Source organism: Sceloporus occidentalis, unplaced genomic scaffold (assembly GCF_023333645.1).
Source record: "Sceloporus occidentalis isolate IW3139 unplaced genomic scaffold, rSceOcc1.0.p SCAF_386, whole genome shotgun sequence".
In the NCBI taxonomy this organism is placed as follows: domain Eukaryota; kingdom Metazoa; phylum Chordata; class Lepidosauria; order Squamata; family Phrynosomatidae; genus Sceloporus; species Sceloporus occidentalis.
In genome coordinates this window covers 152707-170188 of record NW_028317366.1, presented here as the reverse complement: position 1 = coordinate 170188, position 17482 = coordinate 152707, and the positions used below count along the sequence as shown (strand labels likewise).

Sequence of the window (17482 nt, the reverse complement as noted above, 5' to 3'; positions counted from 1 at the left end):
CGGTCCCGGGCAGCCTCAAATGAGAACGCGTATTAAGGTTAAGTACTTACCTTAAGGAGAAGCTGCAGTTGCCCCGTTCTCTGATGAATGGGAATGCTTTTGGCGCATGCACATACCAGGGCCCCCCTACAGACCGTAGAAGCAGCCCCGGAGCCGACTGCCAGAAGATACCCCGGGAGCGGGGGGGGGGGACCTTCAGGTTCGGCGTTACCGCTGGGTCCGAGTCGCGACCCGTTGGAGACGCTGCCCGGCTGGATTGGAATTTAGAAGAAAATCTCCCGACGTCGGCCGTTTCAGTCACGTCGTTCGCTCAAAACCGCTACGGATCACAACAGGTGCAGAGCGTACATGTGATTATAGGGACTGCAAGTCCAGAAAGCAGCTGATTGGCACGTACCAGAGGCCACTTCACGGGTGATTTTAATAAGTTAACTTAAAGCTGTAACGGTGGCAGTCCACCCTAATGATCCAGAAGGTGGTACATAAGTGGAACATCCTCCCAGCAGAAGTGGTAGAGGGTAATACAGTGAGGGTATTAAACATGCATGGGATAGACATACGGCTCCTGAATCTAAGACGAGACCAACGACTGATTAAAGGTTTGAGTCTTTACAGCAGGAGAAACGGACGACTAGACGGGGGCCGAATGGGGCCGATTTGCCGGCAGATTCTATGTATCTAGAAAGAAAATTAAAAAAACCAAACACAGAAAGCCTTTTTTTTCTCGTCTGGCTAAAGATTTATTGCCGGGGCCGGTCTGGGGCCGATGTATTATTGAGAAGCTCCTCCGCGCCCCCCTGCTTGCACAGAGGTGTGCTCCTTCCATTTCATGTAACATAGCTGCACCATGACATCAGCGGCCCCGAAGCGGACACAGTCGGGGTTCAATCCCCCCCCCTTCCCTGAAACTGCAGCTGTGCTCACAACAAAAAGTATGATGTCATTCAAAGGCAGGCATTAACCCCTCGCCTGTCAACAAAAGACACTGCAGACCATGTAAAAGGGGCAAAAAGTTAGTAGGGGGGCGAAGAAATTGTACACAAAAACCCGATTCTTTCCCTAAAATACTTTGAGAAGAAGCCGGACTTTTCTGACGCTGCTCAATTACAAAACCGCCCCCCGGCGGAGAAACGGAAATTATATATATTAAAAAAAACAACAAAAAACTGGTGATTCAGTAAAATAAAAATAAACATTTCCGTTAGCGCTATAGATATCAAAAGTATTATTATTATTATTTAAAAGTCCATATAGTGATTTAGGTTTAAAGCGGGGGGTCTCGGGGGTCTCGCCTATTTCTAGCAAAATAACATTAAAACCTCAAAAGATCCTCCGGGGGGAGGGGGGGGGTCTGAATAATAATAATAATAATACAAATAAAATAATAATAAAAATAAAATAATAATAATAAATAATAATAAAAATAAAATAATAATAATAATAATAAATAATAATAAAATAATAATAATAATAATAGCGTTTGTCTGGTCAGATCTTGGCCACGGATTGGCTGCTCGGACGCCCTTTCCTCCGTCTGCAGCTTTGCGGAGCCAGCGCTGGGGCTGACTGACTAAGTAAATCACATGCAGGGCCGCCTCAAGCATGGAGAATAAGTGGGGGGGGATGCATATATGGGGGGATTCTATAGAATGCGCCATTCATTTGCATGGGGGGGGGACACCACGGGAATTTAAAGCTGCCCTATACAAGTCTATTATTCTAAAGCTCTACAGAACCTTCACGTCCAGCCAATGAAAAAATAGCATTTAAAATAAATCATTTTATTATTATTATTATTATTATTGCTTCAATAACCGACAATCACAAAAAAAAAGGTTACATTTTCTTAAATTAAAGTCAATCGTGGTGGATATCCTCCAGCCCGTTCCTTTTGTTCCCTAGTTATATTTACGCCTGCCTGTGTTGAGCCAGACCACAATACAACATCAGAGTCATCAGGCATTACATGAACGCTATTAATAAATAACGAATATTGAACACAAACTATAATTAAAGTATTAATTCATATTTATTTTTAATTCTGCTTTCATATTTTCCCTAAAAATAAAAAAAAAATTAAAAAAGACTTGACTGCATGGCATTATTTAAAAGGTAAAGTGTAAAATATTATTATTAATTATTAATAATAATACTGAAAAACACAAAAACAAATCAAAATAAGATCCCAGAAATATATATTTTTTTTATTTGTATCTTTATGTATTTATATATTTTTTTCCCATAAACAGGTTTTATATCAGAGATAACAAGTGCCAGTAATATTGGGACTTTAATAATAATAATACAAATATTGGGAATACATGTCTATCCCATGCATGTTTAATACCCTCACTGTATAACCCTCTACCACTTCTGCTGGGAGGCTGCTGCGCTTATCTACTACCCTCTCAGTAAAGTAAAACCTGATGTTACATCTAAGCCTCTGACCCTCTGGTGTTAGACCGTCATCATTAGATCTGCGCATAAGGGGGTCTGGGAGGGGGGGGGGGGGGGAAGAGACCCTCCAAAAAGAGCAGCTCTATTCAGCACGTATAACACGAAGCGAACGCAACTTCTTCTTCATTTACAAAATCTTGAAATTCTAACCCAAATTTGCTTATCCGGCAATAATAGGAATTCCTGGCGGAATTCAGGAATTTAGTTTTAAATTTACTGAAAATTATGTAAAAAATAAAAAATAAGAGAATATAACTTTTTTATAAGTTTTGAAGGGGTTAAATATCCCACACTACTTGCCCCCCCCCCCCATAGCCCAGAGGCAACTGGGGGGCAAAACGGGGGTGAAAAAGTTTCCGCCGTGCAGAAAAGCAGTAAACGGGGTACTTGGGATCACTATACAGCGCGGCGCGTTTATCCCAGAATCCATAACACCATTCCAAAGTACCCCAAATTACCCCAGGGGTAACAGCTGGGGTTATACTGGGGCTGATCTCTGCAGCGTCAGCTCTACGACTCTCATCACACTTAGGCAGAAGTGGCTGGATGAGAGTGTTGGCGTTTGAGACCAACGGGTCTTTCTACCCACGGCCCACTCTTACCCCCCCCCACTTGGGTGTATGCCGGGGAATCTACCAATTACCCCGCCGAGACTGGTTCATTATTAAAGAGGGGCAAACAATCTCTGGAATTGCCCGAGAAGCAAAAAAACTTTATAACATGATGGTGTGGGGGGGGGGGGTGAACCTATAACCCTAACCTGGGGCAAATAATTACAGAAAAGCATCATGATGGGTTAGGTGCAGGGGCAATAAGTGGGAAGGTTAAAGGGGGGGCTGATGGGGTAAGAGGGGTGCCAAGGAGATGTCAGGAAACTACCAGGAAAGTCAGATCAGGGCTTTTTAATGGAAACGGGGTACAAATATATAAAATATGCCCAATATTTTGAGCAAATCCCTATAAAGTACCCCAAAGGGGGGCAACTTGTGAACATTTAACTAACCTGTGTAGGGCAAACAGGAGAGCGCACCCAAAGGAAACTTTCCAGACAGAAGTACTGGGGCGACTATGCCCGAGTCAAGGAGGAACTTAATTACCCTATGGGGAGAGCAGAGCTGCCACTCTTAAGTGACGCAATATGACAGCACCGGGCAGAGTGACGTCACCCGGGCCAGTGACAGCTTCTTCCACCCACCTCATTGGCCCAGGGTTACTCACCCGCTGTCCGGGCCTGGCGTCCGGGCCTCACCGTCGCGGGTCACTATCCGGGCTCCGGGCGCTGAGGGGTGAGAGCCGGCTGCGGTGAGGTCATCCGGGGAAGAAGAACCGCATGACGTCACCACTAGCCAATCCGTGAGCGGAGGGGGCGGAGAGGCGGGGCACCGAGAGAGGGAAAGACCAGGGTAGGCGGGTCAAAGAAGAAAGGGCGGGGTTAGTTGCGTAGTCCAAGTGGGTTGTGCCGGTGACGTCATATTAAAGGCACAACTACGTCTTTTTTCCTTTTAAATAGAATTCAGTAATCATTTTAAAGCAGTCTCTGTATGTGTCTAAAACATACCTCCCAAGTGTCCCTGTTCATGAAGGACAGTCCCTCTATGGGCACTAAGTCCTTTTTAGCCCCAAAATCCCCAATAATGTGTATAGAAACAGCAGGAAATGGCTCTATAGATGCAATCGTATAAATAGAGTACGTTATTCTTCTAAATGTCTTATGGGAGTTCAAAAAGTCACGTAAAAAGTCAATGACCACACCCCTAACCCCACCCCCTGAAACAAAGGTCTTTGGGCACTTGCAATGTTGGCAGGTGTGATAATGAAGTAATCATTTAACGAATTACCCTAAAATCTGACGTTATCCATGCGTTGCGGGGACCCCATGTCCTCTAAAATGCATATTAACTGCAGGCCTGTAGCATTAATTGTCCATTGCTGGAAGTTATATTGTGGTATACTTGCCAGCTATCCTGAATTGATTGGGAGAGTCACATAAGAGGGGGTACTTGCCAACTCTTTCAGTGATCCAACCGTCTGGGGTCTAGACACACAGTGCCACGTAATGCGTAGATGGAGTATGACACGGCACCCCTCCACTCCCCTTCTCCAATCACAGACAACATGCGAACTTGTAGATTTTATTCAGAATGTTGGCAGCTATGACCAGGGAAGGATGGGAGAAAATGTAAGATATATGACATCAGAAAAACCCAGGGATCGTGTCCAGTGCCCAGTGTGCCCAGTCCTCTTCCCTACCCCCGGGTCCAGAAGGGCAGGGTCTTCAGCTCCCCTTGCTGACGTGTTGGAGGCCCCCAAAAAGTCATCCACAGCCCAGCCAGGAGACTTGGATCCTCCCCGGGGACTGTGGCCAACGCCACGCAGAACACAACCAGCAACACAGTGCATGCACGCAGTCAACTGAAACAGAGGCATCTGAGGCATCAGTCAACCAATTAACCAATCAACTATAGCAAGGAACTTGGGAGAACAAGCTGCTCGAAGCTCTCCTTCTGGGGGGAGTGGCTTCATGAGGAGGCAGGGTTAGCTATGCACAAGGGTGGGCTTAGCCACATGAGGGGTGCAGCTATCCATGGCCCCGAGTATCATTAAATGTAGTGGGAGTGGAAGGAGTATTACCTGGGAGCTTGCGGGTCACGGCCAGGACAGCACTGCCCGCTGACGTCAATGGGCGGTCCCGCTGACATTGTTGGAAACGCCCCCATTTAAAAGACCCCACTCCCTTGACCTGGAGGATTGGGGTGTTGACCCGGAGAAGCGGACCTTCTCGCAGAATTCAAACCCAGAGAGTTCCCAGGTGTGAGAATTGGGCGTGGAAATGGCTAAACCCCGCCGTGGAAAATGAGGTGAGCGACCCGGAGACTCCAGGTAATGTGACAAAAGTCCAAGGAGGACAGTGAAAGAGAGAGAGAGGTCTGGGGATAAAGCCTCCTCCTCGAGACTGCCAGTGGTTAAGTAGTCTCTGGGCAAGCAGAGGACCGGTCAGAGACGGTAACCGAGTGCAGCGCTTACAAGAACAATAATGGGTTTATTTACCCCGTTTAATTTATAAAGCCGTTTCTTGCTGTTTCTATACACATTATCGGGGCTTTTAGGGGTGTAGAACCCTGCGATACCCTCATACCCAGCAAACACTCTGACCTCCTAGAGAAGAGGGGCATCAGGGGAGGAGAGAGGGGCATCAGGGGAGGAGAGAGGGGCATCAGGGGAGGAGAGATTAGATCAGGAGAGGAGAGAGGGGCACACATAGACTTTCTATCTCCATCACTTTAAAACTATCCTCTAAATAGAAAGAACTCATTGAGCCGCAGAGCATGCTGGGATATGTAGTTTATGCCCCGAAGGCCCATCCCTCTCATCTAAAAGTATCCCACTTCTTTACCCACAAACCCTTGGATTTTTCTTCATCCGCGTCCGCTTCCGCGCGGTGCATGCTGGTACTTGTAGTTCGCATCGCGTTCGTCGCGCCTCGACTTCCTTTCTAGGGATGTTGTCAGAGGACTACAACTCCCAGCTCTCTAAGCGTTTAAAGTAGCCAGCTGAGCTATGTAAATAAACAGAGCGCTTCCTGCCTGGCCTGGATGTTTGGTTTTTTTTTGTGCTGCTTATTAATTTCTGTAAAGTAGCAGTGTCAGGGTTAAAAAAAAGCGGTAGGGGTAGTAAGGGCAGAGACTGAGGGGCTATTGTGCAATCAGGGGTTCTTTGCATATCCAATTACTGCTGGTAATACAATTTCTGTAGGTTATTATTATTGCAGCCACCATATTTCACCTGCTTGATATTAGGTAGTATTTTGTACCTGTAGTTTTGACCTCCAAAGCTATTAAGCCTCACAACATGGAAGACAACAAGGTGAGCGCTTTCTATGAGTCATTTTTGTTACTAAGTTGCTGCTTGTGCTACCATTTATGGTTAATAACCCTGCTTGAATGCAGGTGACTCAGTTAAGTGCATCTTTAAATAATGACGAGTCAAGGTTTCCATCAGGACCGGTATTAGGGGCCGTTTGGCGAGTTGCTACGTAGAATCTTAAAGATGGGCTATGAAAGGGTTAATAGTTAAAGCCCCTCAGGGTCAGCTCATTTAGAAAGTTTCCCGGGGGTGATCGTAATGATAATTATTGCTATGGCTGAATTGGTTAAGATGAGTTCTGTGTTTTGCTCACGGACATTTAATCCTAAATATGATTTGATTTACCGTGACAGCGCTACGGTGTCTGCTGGCGCTATATGAATAAACGTAAGGTAATCTAACATATCCTTTTGAACAATGCATTATCTTACATAGGTCTATAATCAATTTAATGCAAGTTCTTCACATATTATTATTATTATTTAATAATAATCATTATTTCATAACATTATTATTATATTGTTTATTAATCATAATTTCATATTATTATTATTATTGTTATTATTCTTTTTTTATAGGTTTTTTTTTTTTATATAGTGCCACCAATTCCCGCAGCGCTTCTTACATTCCATACGTTGAAAGGGTCCGACTAAACAAGAACCCACAGACTAAGACCCAACCGATACATTAGCTGAAGGGGGGGGGGGGGGCCTGCGCCCAAGAGCTTACAATCTAGAGTTATTGTTAAGCGGTAGTTATTAATTCAGCGCCCGGGCTTTCAATTCCCAAGCTAATCTTAGCAAACCCCTTTTTTAACTGACAGGTGCAGTTAGGATATTTTGGGAAGGCTCCACGCACACCTGTCAGGTAATAGGAGACGCTAGAATATTAATTTAACCAATTTGTTTCCGTCGGGAAAGGCACGTTATTTTAAAATGTGTTTTGCGGTAATAAAAAGGCAATAGTTCCAGATTATAGATATTTCCCGTCAGAATACGTTTCACTAAAATGGTAGATTTCCCAAGATGAACTCAGGGGGCCACTGGGGCCGCAATCAGTGATAATTTACTAGAATTACTACATTTGTCATTTTTTATTAATGGATGCGGTTAGCTCCGGATCTGGCAAATAACCTCTGTTTACCTATTTTTATTTTTATTGTTATTTTTGTAATTTGTCGTAAACTTGCAACATTTTATGGTTTTTTTAAATCCGTTTTCCAATTTTTTGTGCATTACTTTCCTGTATAGAGACCTTGGAAAAAATATATTTTCTATAATAAACTGTAATCGTTTGTATGTAATTAATTAAATATATATTTTTATATTCCCATTAATGTGAGATTTGATTTTATATGAGCCTAAAGCTAAAAACCTAGAATCCCCCCCCCCCCCCCAAAAAAAATGTAACACCCAGAATATACTTTTGTATAAACGTTCTGTATTCGGAACGCTATTAGTATCTTTCTTTTAGTTCTGGAATAAAGATCTTTGTCAGGAAAGATTTTTGTTAACATTGTACAGCGCTGTAAAAATTAATAAATATATATATTTAGAAATTTTTTTTTTTTTTTAGATTGTCAGCTCTTCTGGCCCATATCATATACTCGCATGGTCCTCACGTTGGTTTCCCCATTGGTCTCTTGCAGGTGTCGGGTGGCAAGGTGAAGAAATCGGGGAAGAGAGGAAGAAAACCAGCTAAGGTGGATTTGAAAGCTAAATTAGAGCGCAGTCGGCAGAGCGCCCGGGAATGCAGAGCCAGGAAGAAGCTGCGTTACCAGTATCTGGAGGAGCTGGTGTCCAGTCGAGAGAGGGCCATCTGTGCCCTGCGGGAGGAGCTGGAGATGGTAATTTCGGTTTTCCTGGACTCGGGATCAGATCAGTGCCGCATCCTGCCATCAGTGGTGGTGGCCTAGGCAGCCATTGGCCCTTCAGTCATGCCTACCAACTGTTCCTGATTTCGCCTCTTTGTCCCGCTGTCCCACCAAGCGCTACCTCTGTCCTGCTTTTCGGGGCAGAGGTAGAGCTCGGCAGGATTCAGGACCTCGATCCTCTCGTGCTTTTTGGGATTCACTGGAGCAGAGTAATACCCAACCCTGCCCAAACTCTGAGTTTAGGCCTTAGCTCATATTACTGGATCCGATATCCATTGGGCCTGAGCCTTTGGATCAAACATGGACCCCATATGTGTGTATAATAAACCGATATAACACCAGTGATGCGGCTTCTGGGAACGTTCTATTAAAGTGACTCATTTATGGCGTCGGCCAAATGGCCCTTTAAAAACCCTGACTTGTCAACAAGTAAAGATATTTTAAATGAAGTTACCTGTGTTCAAGCAGGGATTTCAGCTTTGATACAGCAGTGAGAAGAGCACCAAGTTCGATGCTCCGATATCATTAAATCAGATTATGAAGAATATGATGGTTGGCAGCTCTAGGTTGTGTGACCATCAGAATCTGCCCATTCGCCCTTTGATTGGGGTAAAAACCCAGAGAATTGGGGGCAAACTCTGGCAGTTCCCATGGGGGAGAACCAACTCTCCAATACCAGGGTCCCTCGGCAATGCACAGGTGAGGAGGCGCGTATACATTATTGCCCATGTTGCATTTTAACGTGTCCTCTGCTTCCCCCCCTCTCTCCTGTCAGTACAAGCAGTGGTGTTCAGCCATGGACCAAGGGAAGATCCCGTCCGAAATCAAAGCCTTGCTCAACGGCGAGGATCTGAATAAATCCGCCCCTAACTCCGGGAAGCCGCACCGACCTGGGAAGGCGGACATCACAGAGAAACGTACCTGTGAGTATGAGACGAGGACCGGCGTCCAGCTCCCCGGGCTGAGTTTACTCAACCTTGAGTAGCTGCATCATATGTTCAGCTTAGGGGCCACCTCGGCCCTTCTTGGAGTAGAACCACGCTGGGTTTTCAGACTTCAGAGGGACTGATGCTTTTTCGAGACTTTTCAGGAGTTGGTTATGGGGCCTGCTCACTAAATGGAGAGTTGACAGCAGTGTTGTTTCTCAGCTCCTATACATTAGGAAGTCTCAGGCCCGGCAAGCTTCTGCTACATAAAGAGGCTGGCCCTGTATAATGCATACTTTAAATTCGTCTCTCACAATAAATTATGCTTTTTACAGCGAGAGAGCTTAAACCACAACTCTCCTGCAAGCGGAATAGACCCCTAACAACTTGTGGAAGCTTTCCGTAGGGTGCAGGGTGCTCCACGGACAGCAGGGGGCAGCCTTGCATTGCTGCTACCATGACACTAGCATTACTGCACCCCACCTTGTGACCTTCTGCCATTTACCCAAGCTATGGATCCAACCCAAAAGGGTCATTCCCAGTATTTTAAAATGCAGCTATACAGGATGTCAGTCACTGCTACATTAAACCCAAACCTGGCGGCTATAAACAATAATCAATGAGATTAAGCCGTTTTGTGTAAGCGGTTGTCAGTCATGTGATATTTTGGGTGACTTTCCCGGCTCAAACACCACACTAAGCTGATGCTTTATGGCACTGCTAATGAAGTCCCTTCCTCCATAGGCTTTCATTAGTCAGAGTGTCGGGCTGGGTGATTAAGACTGAGCCATTCTATTGTTCCCCACAGGCAGTATGATAAGGAGTCGGTGTGTTCGTTTAGTACATCGGGGCTCAGATAACAGAGCGAGAACGCATACAAACGGCTGATATGCAGCTGCCCGAAATATATTACGGGGCAAAACTCCAACTCCAATAACGCAATATTTTTGAAAACATTTTTAAACTGGTTCAAGGAATAAAGAAAATCTAGGTTTGAGTTCCACTTTTGATCATTTTTTCTCCCCGCTTAGAAATGTATATACCCGACCTCTTCCGGTTGCCGTGTTTTATCCATTCTCTGTAGAAATCTATTTCTTGGAAGCCAGTAAGATGATGCGTGTCTTGCTTTTCTTTTTCTCCAGGAACGTCTTTCTGCTCGCCGTTGTTACGTAGAGAAGAGAACAGGCGCATGTTCATTGGGCTGCGCGGGGAAGCCATCTTGGTCTTTGGATGGACACCAGACTGAGCTTTGACGATTACACCAGGAAGCCAAGGCTGTGCGAAGTCCTGCTTGAAATCCTGGAGTTTTGAGGACAACCATCTCTCTATCTTTGTTTCCAGATTAAAAAAAAGGGGGGCTGTTGCTAAACCCTCAACCATAACACTACTGTGTTACACTTTCTACCCCCTCCCCCATTCTGCTTTGGTAGGAATTACCCCCTGAAGGGCACATATAAAACCTTTAAGATAAATTTTCTATTTTAAGTAGGGCAGAGGACTTGTAAATACAAGAATCTGTATTACTTGTACGTTTTAGTAGACTAAGGGGAAGAAAACTGTAAGTTGATGATGTCATGCAATTAACTTCATGTCATAATACGCAAAGGGAGTGTCTATGGTTTGAATTTGCCATGGAGCTGCATGGTGTTTGCCGTGGTTTAGAAATCGATGTTCATTTTCTGCTCGCTAACATGTGACCTTCTGGACAGCTCCATACTTCCTGTGAGTGAGTGTCAGCTCTCCGCCGTTATTCTGTAGGCTGAGAAGCTGGGGCACTATATATATATATATATATATATATATATATATATATATATATATATATATATATATATATATATATATATATTTTTATATATATATATATATATAATATATAACAAATGTCTTAAATGTTTTAGTTTGAGATGGTTATCTCTCCGATTGAAGCAACAGTTCCATTTGGAAACCAAGAAATGTTTCTGTGGCACGTGAGCTGACATTCTGAAGATATTAAATAATATTCTATTTTTTGATATAGTTTTGCAGACTAAAGATTAAACCAGTTGCTACTTTTTTCTTGCATTGGATTGAGCATCGTTCATTTACTGCCTAGCACTTTAAATGGGTGTCTTTGTTAGGATAAGCTTTATTTTATTAAACCACTGTGATGATCCTACAAGTGTTTTTGTTCGGTTGTTTTTTTGGGATGCAATTGAATTATATTCCTTTTTTTATCGGGGGGTCTGCATTAATCAAGAATAGCTGGTTGCCTTTCTCAAATCGAGACAATAGTAGATAAATGTGATTTTATCCGCTTCTGCCCTTAAAGCTTCGGGGGGTGATTTTTCTCCCCCGTCCGTTCCATACCACAGCTGCGCCAGTTAGCGTCCGTGGCAAAGGCCTGGCGTACGCTCCTTACCGCTATCATTTTATATGTTCCATTAAACAATAGCTTGTGACAAAGTCAATGAGAAACACACCAAAAAACTATTTTAATTACTCACCCGACCGTCTTAAAAGATGCTTGAAAGACTTAGAAATAATGACTTAGTTGACGTAAAGGTACTGAAAAGTAGCCAGATGTATTTTGTTTTCACTACAGGCTCGATGCGAGACAATCGCTGGCTCAATGTGATGGGAGTTCCTCTGCTCTGTCAATCTTTTGTGCTGTATTTATAGCTTAAACAACAAATGGCGTCCTCTGTAGGGGCTTTGCGGTTCCCTATAGGACATTCTTCTAGGTATGGGTAAGGAATGTATATATAATCAGCTGGCTAGCTATATATAATATATATATTAATATAATAAAAAAACAACAACAATATATATATATATATAATGTGTGTATATGTAACTATGCTTCCAAAAGGCAGTGGGTGAATTTGTTACAGATGACCCCCTCCCTCGAATGTTTTTCCCAATTCTATTTTAAAGAGATTAGCGGCTCCAGAATGCGCAGACGTATCCGTCCCCGGCGCGTACCTCGAGGGAGAACGCTGCACCCACACCGCTGACTAATTGGCAATTATAGATACAAAAAAATTCCTATCAACAAGAAAGCATTGGATTTAATTAAACTTAGAGAGTCGGGGCACGTCGCGGACTGGGGAGGAATTAACAGCCCCCCAGAGCCATGGGATCTGCCTAAACATCTCAACGAAAAATAGAAAGCTCAGCATATGTCGGCTGGTTATGTAAAATCGACTGAGCTGTCGGCCCTGCGGAACGCACACAGTGTGCACATAATGCTGAGTCCGCTTTTAGTTCAGTGCTAATTGGAGTTTAAAGTTGCCGGCAAATATGTGACCCGACGCGTTTCTTTCACAACAGGGAACTTGCCAGCTCAGGCTACCTGGAGCCCTCTCTCATCAGGGGAGGGGCTTAGTGAGAGGTGGGGCTAGCGATATGATGGGTGGGGCTTGTCCATAGGGGTGATAGCTGAAATCTGTGTGGTGGTGGGAGGGGAATAGGGCGGGGAGTAGGCATGTCTAAACTCCCCTCCCACAACCCAGACACAGAGCAAGGTGACTCGGAAAACCTCTGCGTCGCTCGGAGACTCTGGGTCCAACCCTAAGAACTCCTAGGGACGAGAATAGGACAGAGTTTTATTTATAGTCCGACTGGAAAGCTGACGTATGACATCATATCCTTAAACTCAAGGGTAAGGACGGCAGTACAGAGGGTGTGGCTGGTGGTGCTGCTATAGATAATGCTACTGCTTGAATGTAGGTGACTCGATTAAATGCTTAATCTTTCAAGAGTCTCTGTGTCCCCTCTAGGAAATTTCCAGGTTTGTTTTACGTGATTTTCTATTACACCAATGGCGGCTAGTGGGTGTGACTAAACGTAAGCCCCTCCCATTCAGACCACAGATTGTTTAATCCACTGAGTGTCTATTGGCACCTACAGCCATTAGACTATTTGGGGGTTAGTTATAAAACCAAGGATGTATATAATGAGTAGACTCATACTGTCTTTAGTTTACCCCCAAAAAAAGTTTTCAAAGTAGAATTCACACTTTTTTTCCATTTAATAAGTGAAAAAACCAAACAAACCCAAATCACCCTTCTTTTTTCTTCTGTCGACATAAAAATTGCTTAAATCTTCCCCCAAAAATATTATCCAGTGAATCGTAGAGTTTAATCAAAGTCTCACTTCATATGTTTTCTTTAAATTAGGCACAGCACTTCTTGAAGCCGTTTGAACCAACGCAATTGGCATTTTTCATGAAAAGACCATTTTTTTTCTTCTTTTGCTGCCAGACAGATCTCCGACGCACCGACGGTCTCTCTGACAGCAAATGCGTTACACGTTAAAGTCTTTTTTTTTTTGTCTTTCTTTAAAAATAATGTTTATCTGGCTCAAATCGCTGCATCACACAAAGGTATTGGGAGGATTCGAGTCAATGGGCCAAGCTAGTTTTTTCTCTTTGGCCTCGCGATCGAAGGAATCGTAGACGGACTCCTTGATGGTGGTTTTGGCTGGGGCGGGAATCTCGCAGATGCCGACGTAGTTCCTCTTGGCCATGCGAGAGCTGGTGGTAATGGTGTATGCGTTGCTCCGATAGCATTTCATGGAGGACATACAGAACGTCTCCTTCATTCCACGCCGAAAGTTGGCATTGTACACAGAGTAGAGCGTGGGTTTGGCGGCTGAAGACCCAAATGAGAGCCAAGATACGGCCAAGTAGGCAAGGCAGCTCTGTCGCTGGTCGCTCTCATCCGGGTGCCATAACTGTACAACGTAAAAGGGCAACCAGGTCACCAGAAAGATGGCGTTAAGCATCAGGAACATTTTGATGGTTTTGACCTTGGTCCTGGGTACGATGTTCATGGTGCGCCTGACCGTAAATCCATCGGTGCCAATGCGCCAAATGTACTTTACTACCTTCTGGTAGAATAAGATGATGAGGGCAGCGGGTACTAGGAATCCCACCAGCAAATGGACCACTCCGTAAGCAGCCCCGTCCCAAGATGGCGGAGGGAAGAAGTTGCAGTGGCCGTCCACGGAGTCGTAAAAGAAGAAAACAGGGGCAACGAAGGCTGCGTCAAAAAGCCAAGATGCGGCTATCATCCTTTTGGCCTTTTCTCTGGAGACCTTGAAACTCAGAGGGTACAAGATGGTGTAGAAACGGTCTAGACAAATAGACAGCAGGACGTAGATCTGGACACCTGGAGTTAGGTAGTAGAAATAACGCGCGAGCTTGCACATGGAGCTCCCCAGTATCCAGCGCCCAGAAGTCACTTGGAGAAGGGTGAAGGGGGCACTTCCCAGGCTCAACAGAAGGTCAGCACACGCCAGGGACACCACAAAGTAGTTAGTGGTTGACTGTGTCCTCCGGCTCCGATGGATGACGAGACAAACCAACGCGTTTCCAAAAACCGATAGAATCCAAATGACCCCAAAGATAAGGCTGACAGCAGCCACTTCTCCAGGAACCAGGAGTTGAACCGGCTTAGTGGTATTCCTCCTGCCCATGGTGCCATCTTTGTAGAGTCCAGGTACCCAGGGATCTCCAGCCGGCATGGGACAGGTGACTACACTCGTGTTCGGCATCTGGTAAAGGATGGTGGGCAGGATGAGATGGGGCATTTGAGAATCCATTCCACGGGCAAACACCATCTTCAGTGGCCTGAGAGGTAGCGGGAAACCAGGGAGAGAGACTGGAGAGGGGACCAGAGAAAATGGGTCGTAAAAAAGAAATATTGGGGGGACAGAGGACGGGCAAGAAGTGAAATAATTAATTTTCAAAAGAAAATGGCAGAGGCAGAAGCGAGAATGCATGGAGATTACAAACGGTGTCAATGGGTAATGAAAATTGAAAGTAAGGGAGATTTTAAGGGGAAATAGGAAAAGAAAAAGGGTATAAGAGAAAAAAAAGAGAAAAACAATCAAATTAAAATCAACACAGTTTATATTTCAGATATTTCAATTAGTCATTATTTTAAATTATCCCTGTAAATTTTAGTCTTGATTTCAGGAGATATTAAACATATAATAATAATAATAATAATTAATAAAAATTATATTTAAAAAAAATATTTTGTAATTTAAACAGATTTAATCATAGATTTAAAGCATGACTTCGAGGGGTACACAATTCATTTTCACCCACATGAGAACATTGTTATTTTGGTCGGGGACATGCTGCCGTTGACGCGGGTATAGGAGCGGTAAACACGGCCATTCACAGGCAAATTATTGCTTGCACCAGGTGCCTGCCTCGCAAAAAAGGGCCGTGCAACCGGCATCGGTGACGTCCTGGTTACCACGGAGAAGGGTGAATGCTGTGCGGAGCAATGGGTCATTACTCGACCTTGGAGACCGTATGGATACCGAAGAATGGGGGGTGGGGGTAACAGTTGCAAAGGCTTAGAGACTGAATTCATTAGGACAGGGAGCCCTGCTCCATTCAGATCTTGCCGTTTAACCCCTTACGGGTTCTGCAATAGCTGATCCCTCCCAGCCCACAAGGGGTTAACCCAAACTGATCAGTAATATGTAGCATATTAGATTAAATGGCAACAGTGTAGCCCCACAAGGACCGCATGAGTCGGCGACGGCCCCCCTCCCGGGCTCTTCTGACGCAGGGTCCCCAATCTCATTATTTAGAAGACACGCTTCCCACGGCAAGATCCACACTCCAGATTTTATACGTTTCTATATATACACACACACTCAATCATGTTTGTCGGGGAACACAAACATACACCTCCTTGACTACACAAAAAATATAAAATGACTCATTAGAACATCTGCGGCTCGGATCTGTGCGAAACGCGTCCGGAATATTTACGTGATCCACAGATCTATATAAGTTCATTCTAGCCGCTGACCCACATACTTCTCCCTATGCACTAGGAAATCAACCCCAGATTTAACTGTTTGAGCGCCGAAAGAGGCCATTTATAGCATGATCAACATAATATTAACCATAAAGCAAAAATGGTAAACGGCCGACGCATTTCGCGTCCAATTTAGCCCCAAATTCCTCTCTGCTGTCAGTGGTTCATTTTTTTTATAATCCAACCTGCTAAATATTAGGATTTATTTGGTAGCCCGACTGCATTTAAGGCCCTTTAAAGTCGGATTTAGACCGGAGCAGTCACCGGCCCGTCTCTCGCACAGTTTTTTACATTTCACCATAATCTAAAAAAAACAACAAAAATGATAAATCAATATATTCTAATTAGCTCAGGAGGAATACAAACCATTATCTGAAAAATATCCCCACTGTTAAACTTTTGCAGAGTATTTCAAAAGGATCTCAATATGACCGGCTTGGATGAAAGAAGAGAGAGAGAAGGGAGAGAGACGTTTAAACAGAGGGATTTAACAAAGGACAGGAGGGATGTTAAAGACCATAATCTAAAACTAAGATGGAACGTAAGGAAGTTTTACTCTACTGAGGGGGTGGTAGGTAAGTGGAGCAGCCTCCCAGCAGAAGTGGTAGAGGGTAATACAGCGAGGGGATTTAAACATGCATGGGATAGGCATACGGCTCCTGAATCTAAGACGAGACCAACGACTGATTAAGGTTTGGATCTTTACAGCAGGAGAAACGGGCAGATTAGACGGGGGCCGAATGGGGCCGATGTTTCTAAGTAAGAGGCTAGGAGATCCTGACATATCGAGAGTTTTACAGAACACTGGCTTCCAAATATGTTTAATTTCTATAACATACATACATATGTCAGCCTCTGGAGAACAGTTATGGTTAGTCCAGCACCAACCAGTATACTATCTTTTTTTACTGGACTGACACTGGGCTAAACACTGGGCTGTCTGATTCAAAATAAGATACCTGACAACCCTAAGTGCAGGATGTATAGCGCACTAAGCCAACCACCTGGTGCTCAATGTATGGGACAAAATGATTCCACCTGTACGTTCCGCTTTCAGACTTTCTACACTACTTTAATAAGTTAATTTTAACTTATTATATATGACTTAATGGAGGGTATGTATACTGTATATATATATATATATATATATATATATATATATATATATATATATATATATATATATATATCATGCCTTTATTCACCAGCCTCTCCATTGGTATATATGTTATTCTGTACCCGGTATATAATGAGGCCATACTATATGATACGCCGTCATTATCCTCAGTGAGTCCAGAACTCTTATCCTGTGTTTTATATGAAGCTCAGGGTATTTAATAAATACGCAGGGCTGTTTGGATCTATACATCCTGCTGTATAAGTGTGTAATATGTTATGTATCGGGGACATGTCCTTTGGTTTTGCTTGTCTAACTTTTGCCTTCTATATGCCGCAAGCCGTGAGCTCTGGCAAAGCTACTACCCCTAATATATACGCATACTCCTGCTCTTCATCACCAGCAACAATAGCCCCTG

At 44.0% G+C, this 17482-nt stretch overlaps 2 protein-coding genes across 2 annotated transcripts; one reads left to right on the top strand and one right to left on the bottom strand.

The window, feature by feature from the left end:
• The first annotated feature begins 6306 nt into the window (after positions 1-6306).
• On the top strand, positions 6307-9179 carry LOC149273307 (cAMP-responsive element-binding protein-like 2). Its single transcript, XM_089506465.1, has 3 exons — positions 6307-6321; positions 7970-8167; positions 8970-9179. Exons 1-3 carry the CDS (start codon positions 6307-6309, stop codon positions 9177-9179), a joined length of 423 nt encoding a protein of 140 aa, XP_089362591.1.
• A 4297-nt stretch (positions 9180-13476) lies between these two features.
• LOC149273306 (putative G protein-coupled receptor 19) lies at positions 13477-14724 on the bottom strand. The gene has a single exon (XM_089506460.1). It carries the CDS (start codon positions 14722-14724, stop codon positions 13477-13479), a length of 1248 nt encoding a protein of 415 aa, XP_089362586.1.
• Between the last annotated feature and the right edge of the window lie 2758 nt (positions 14725-17482).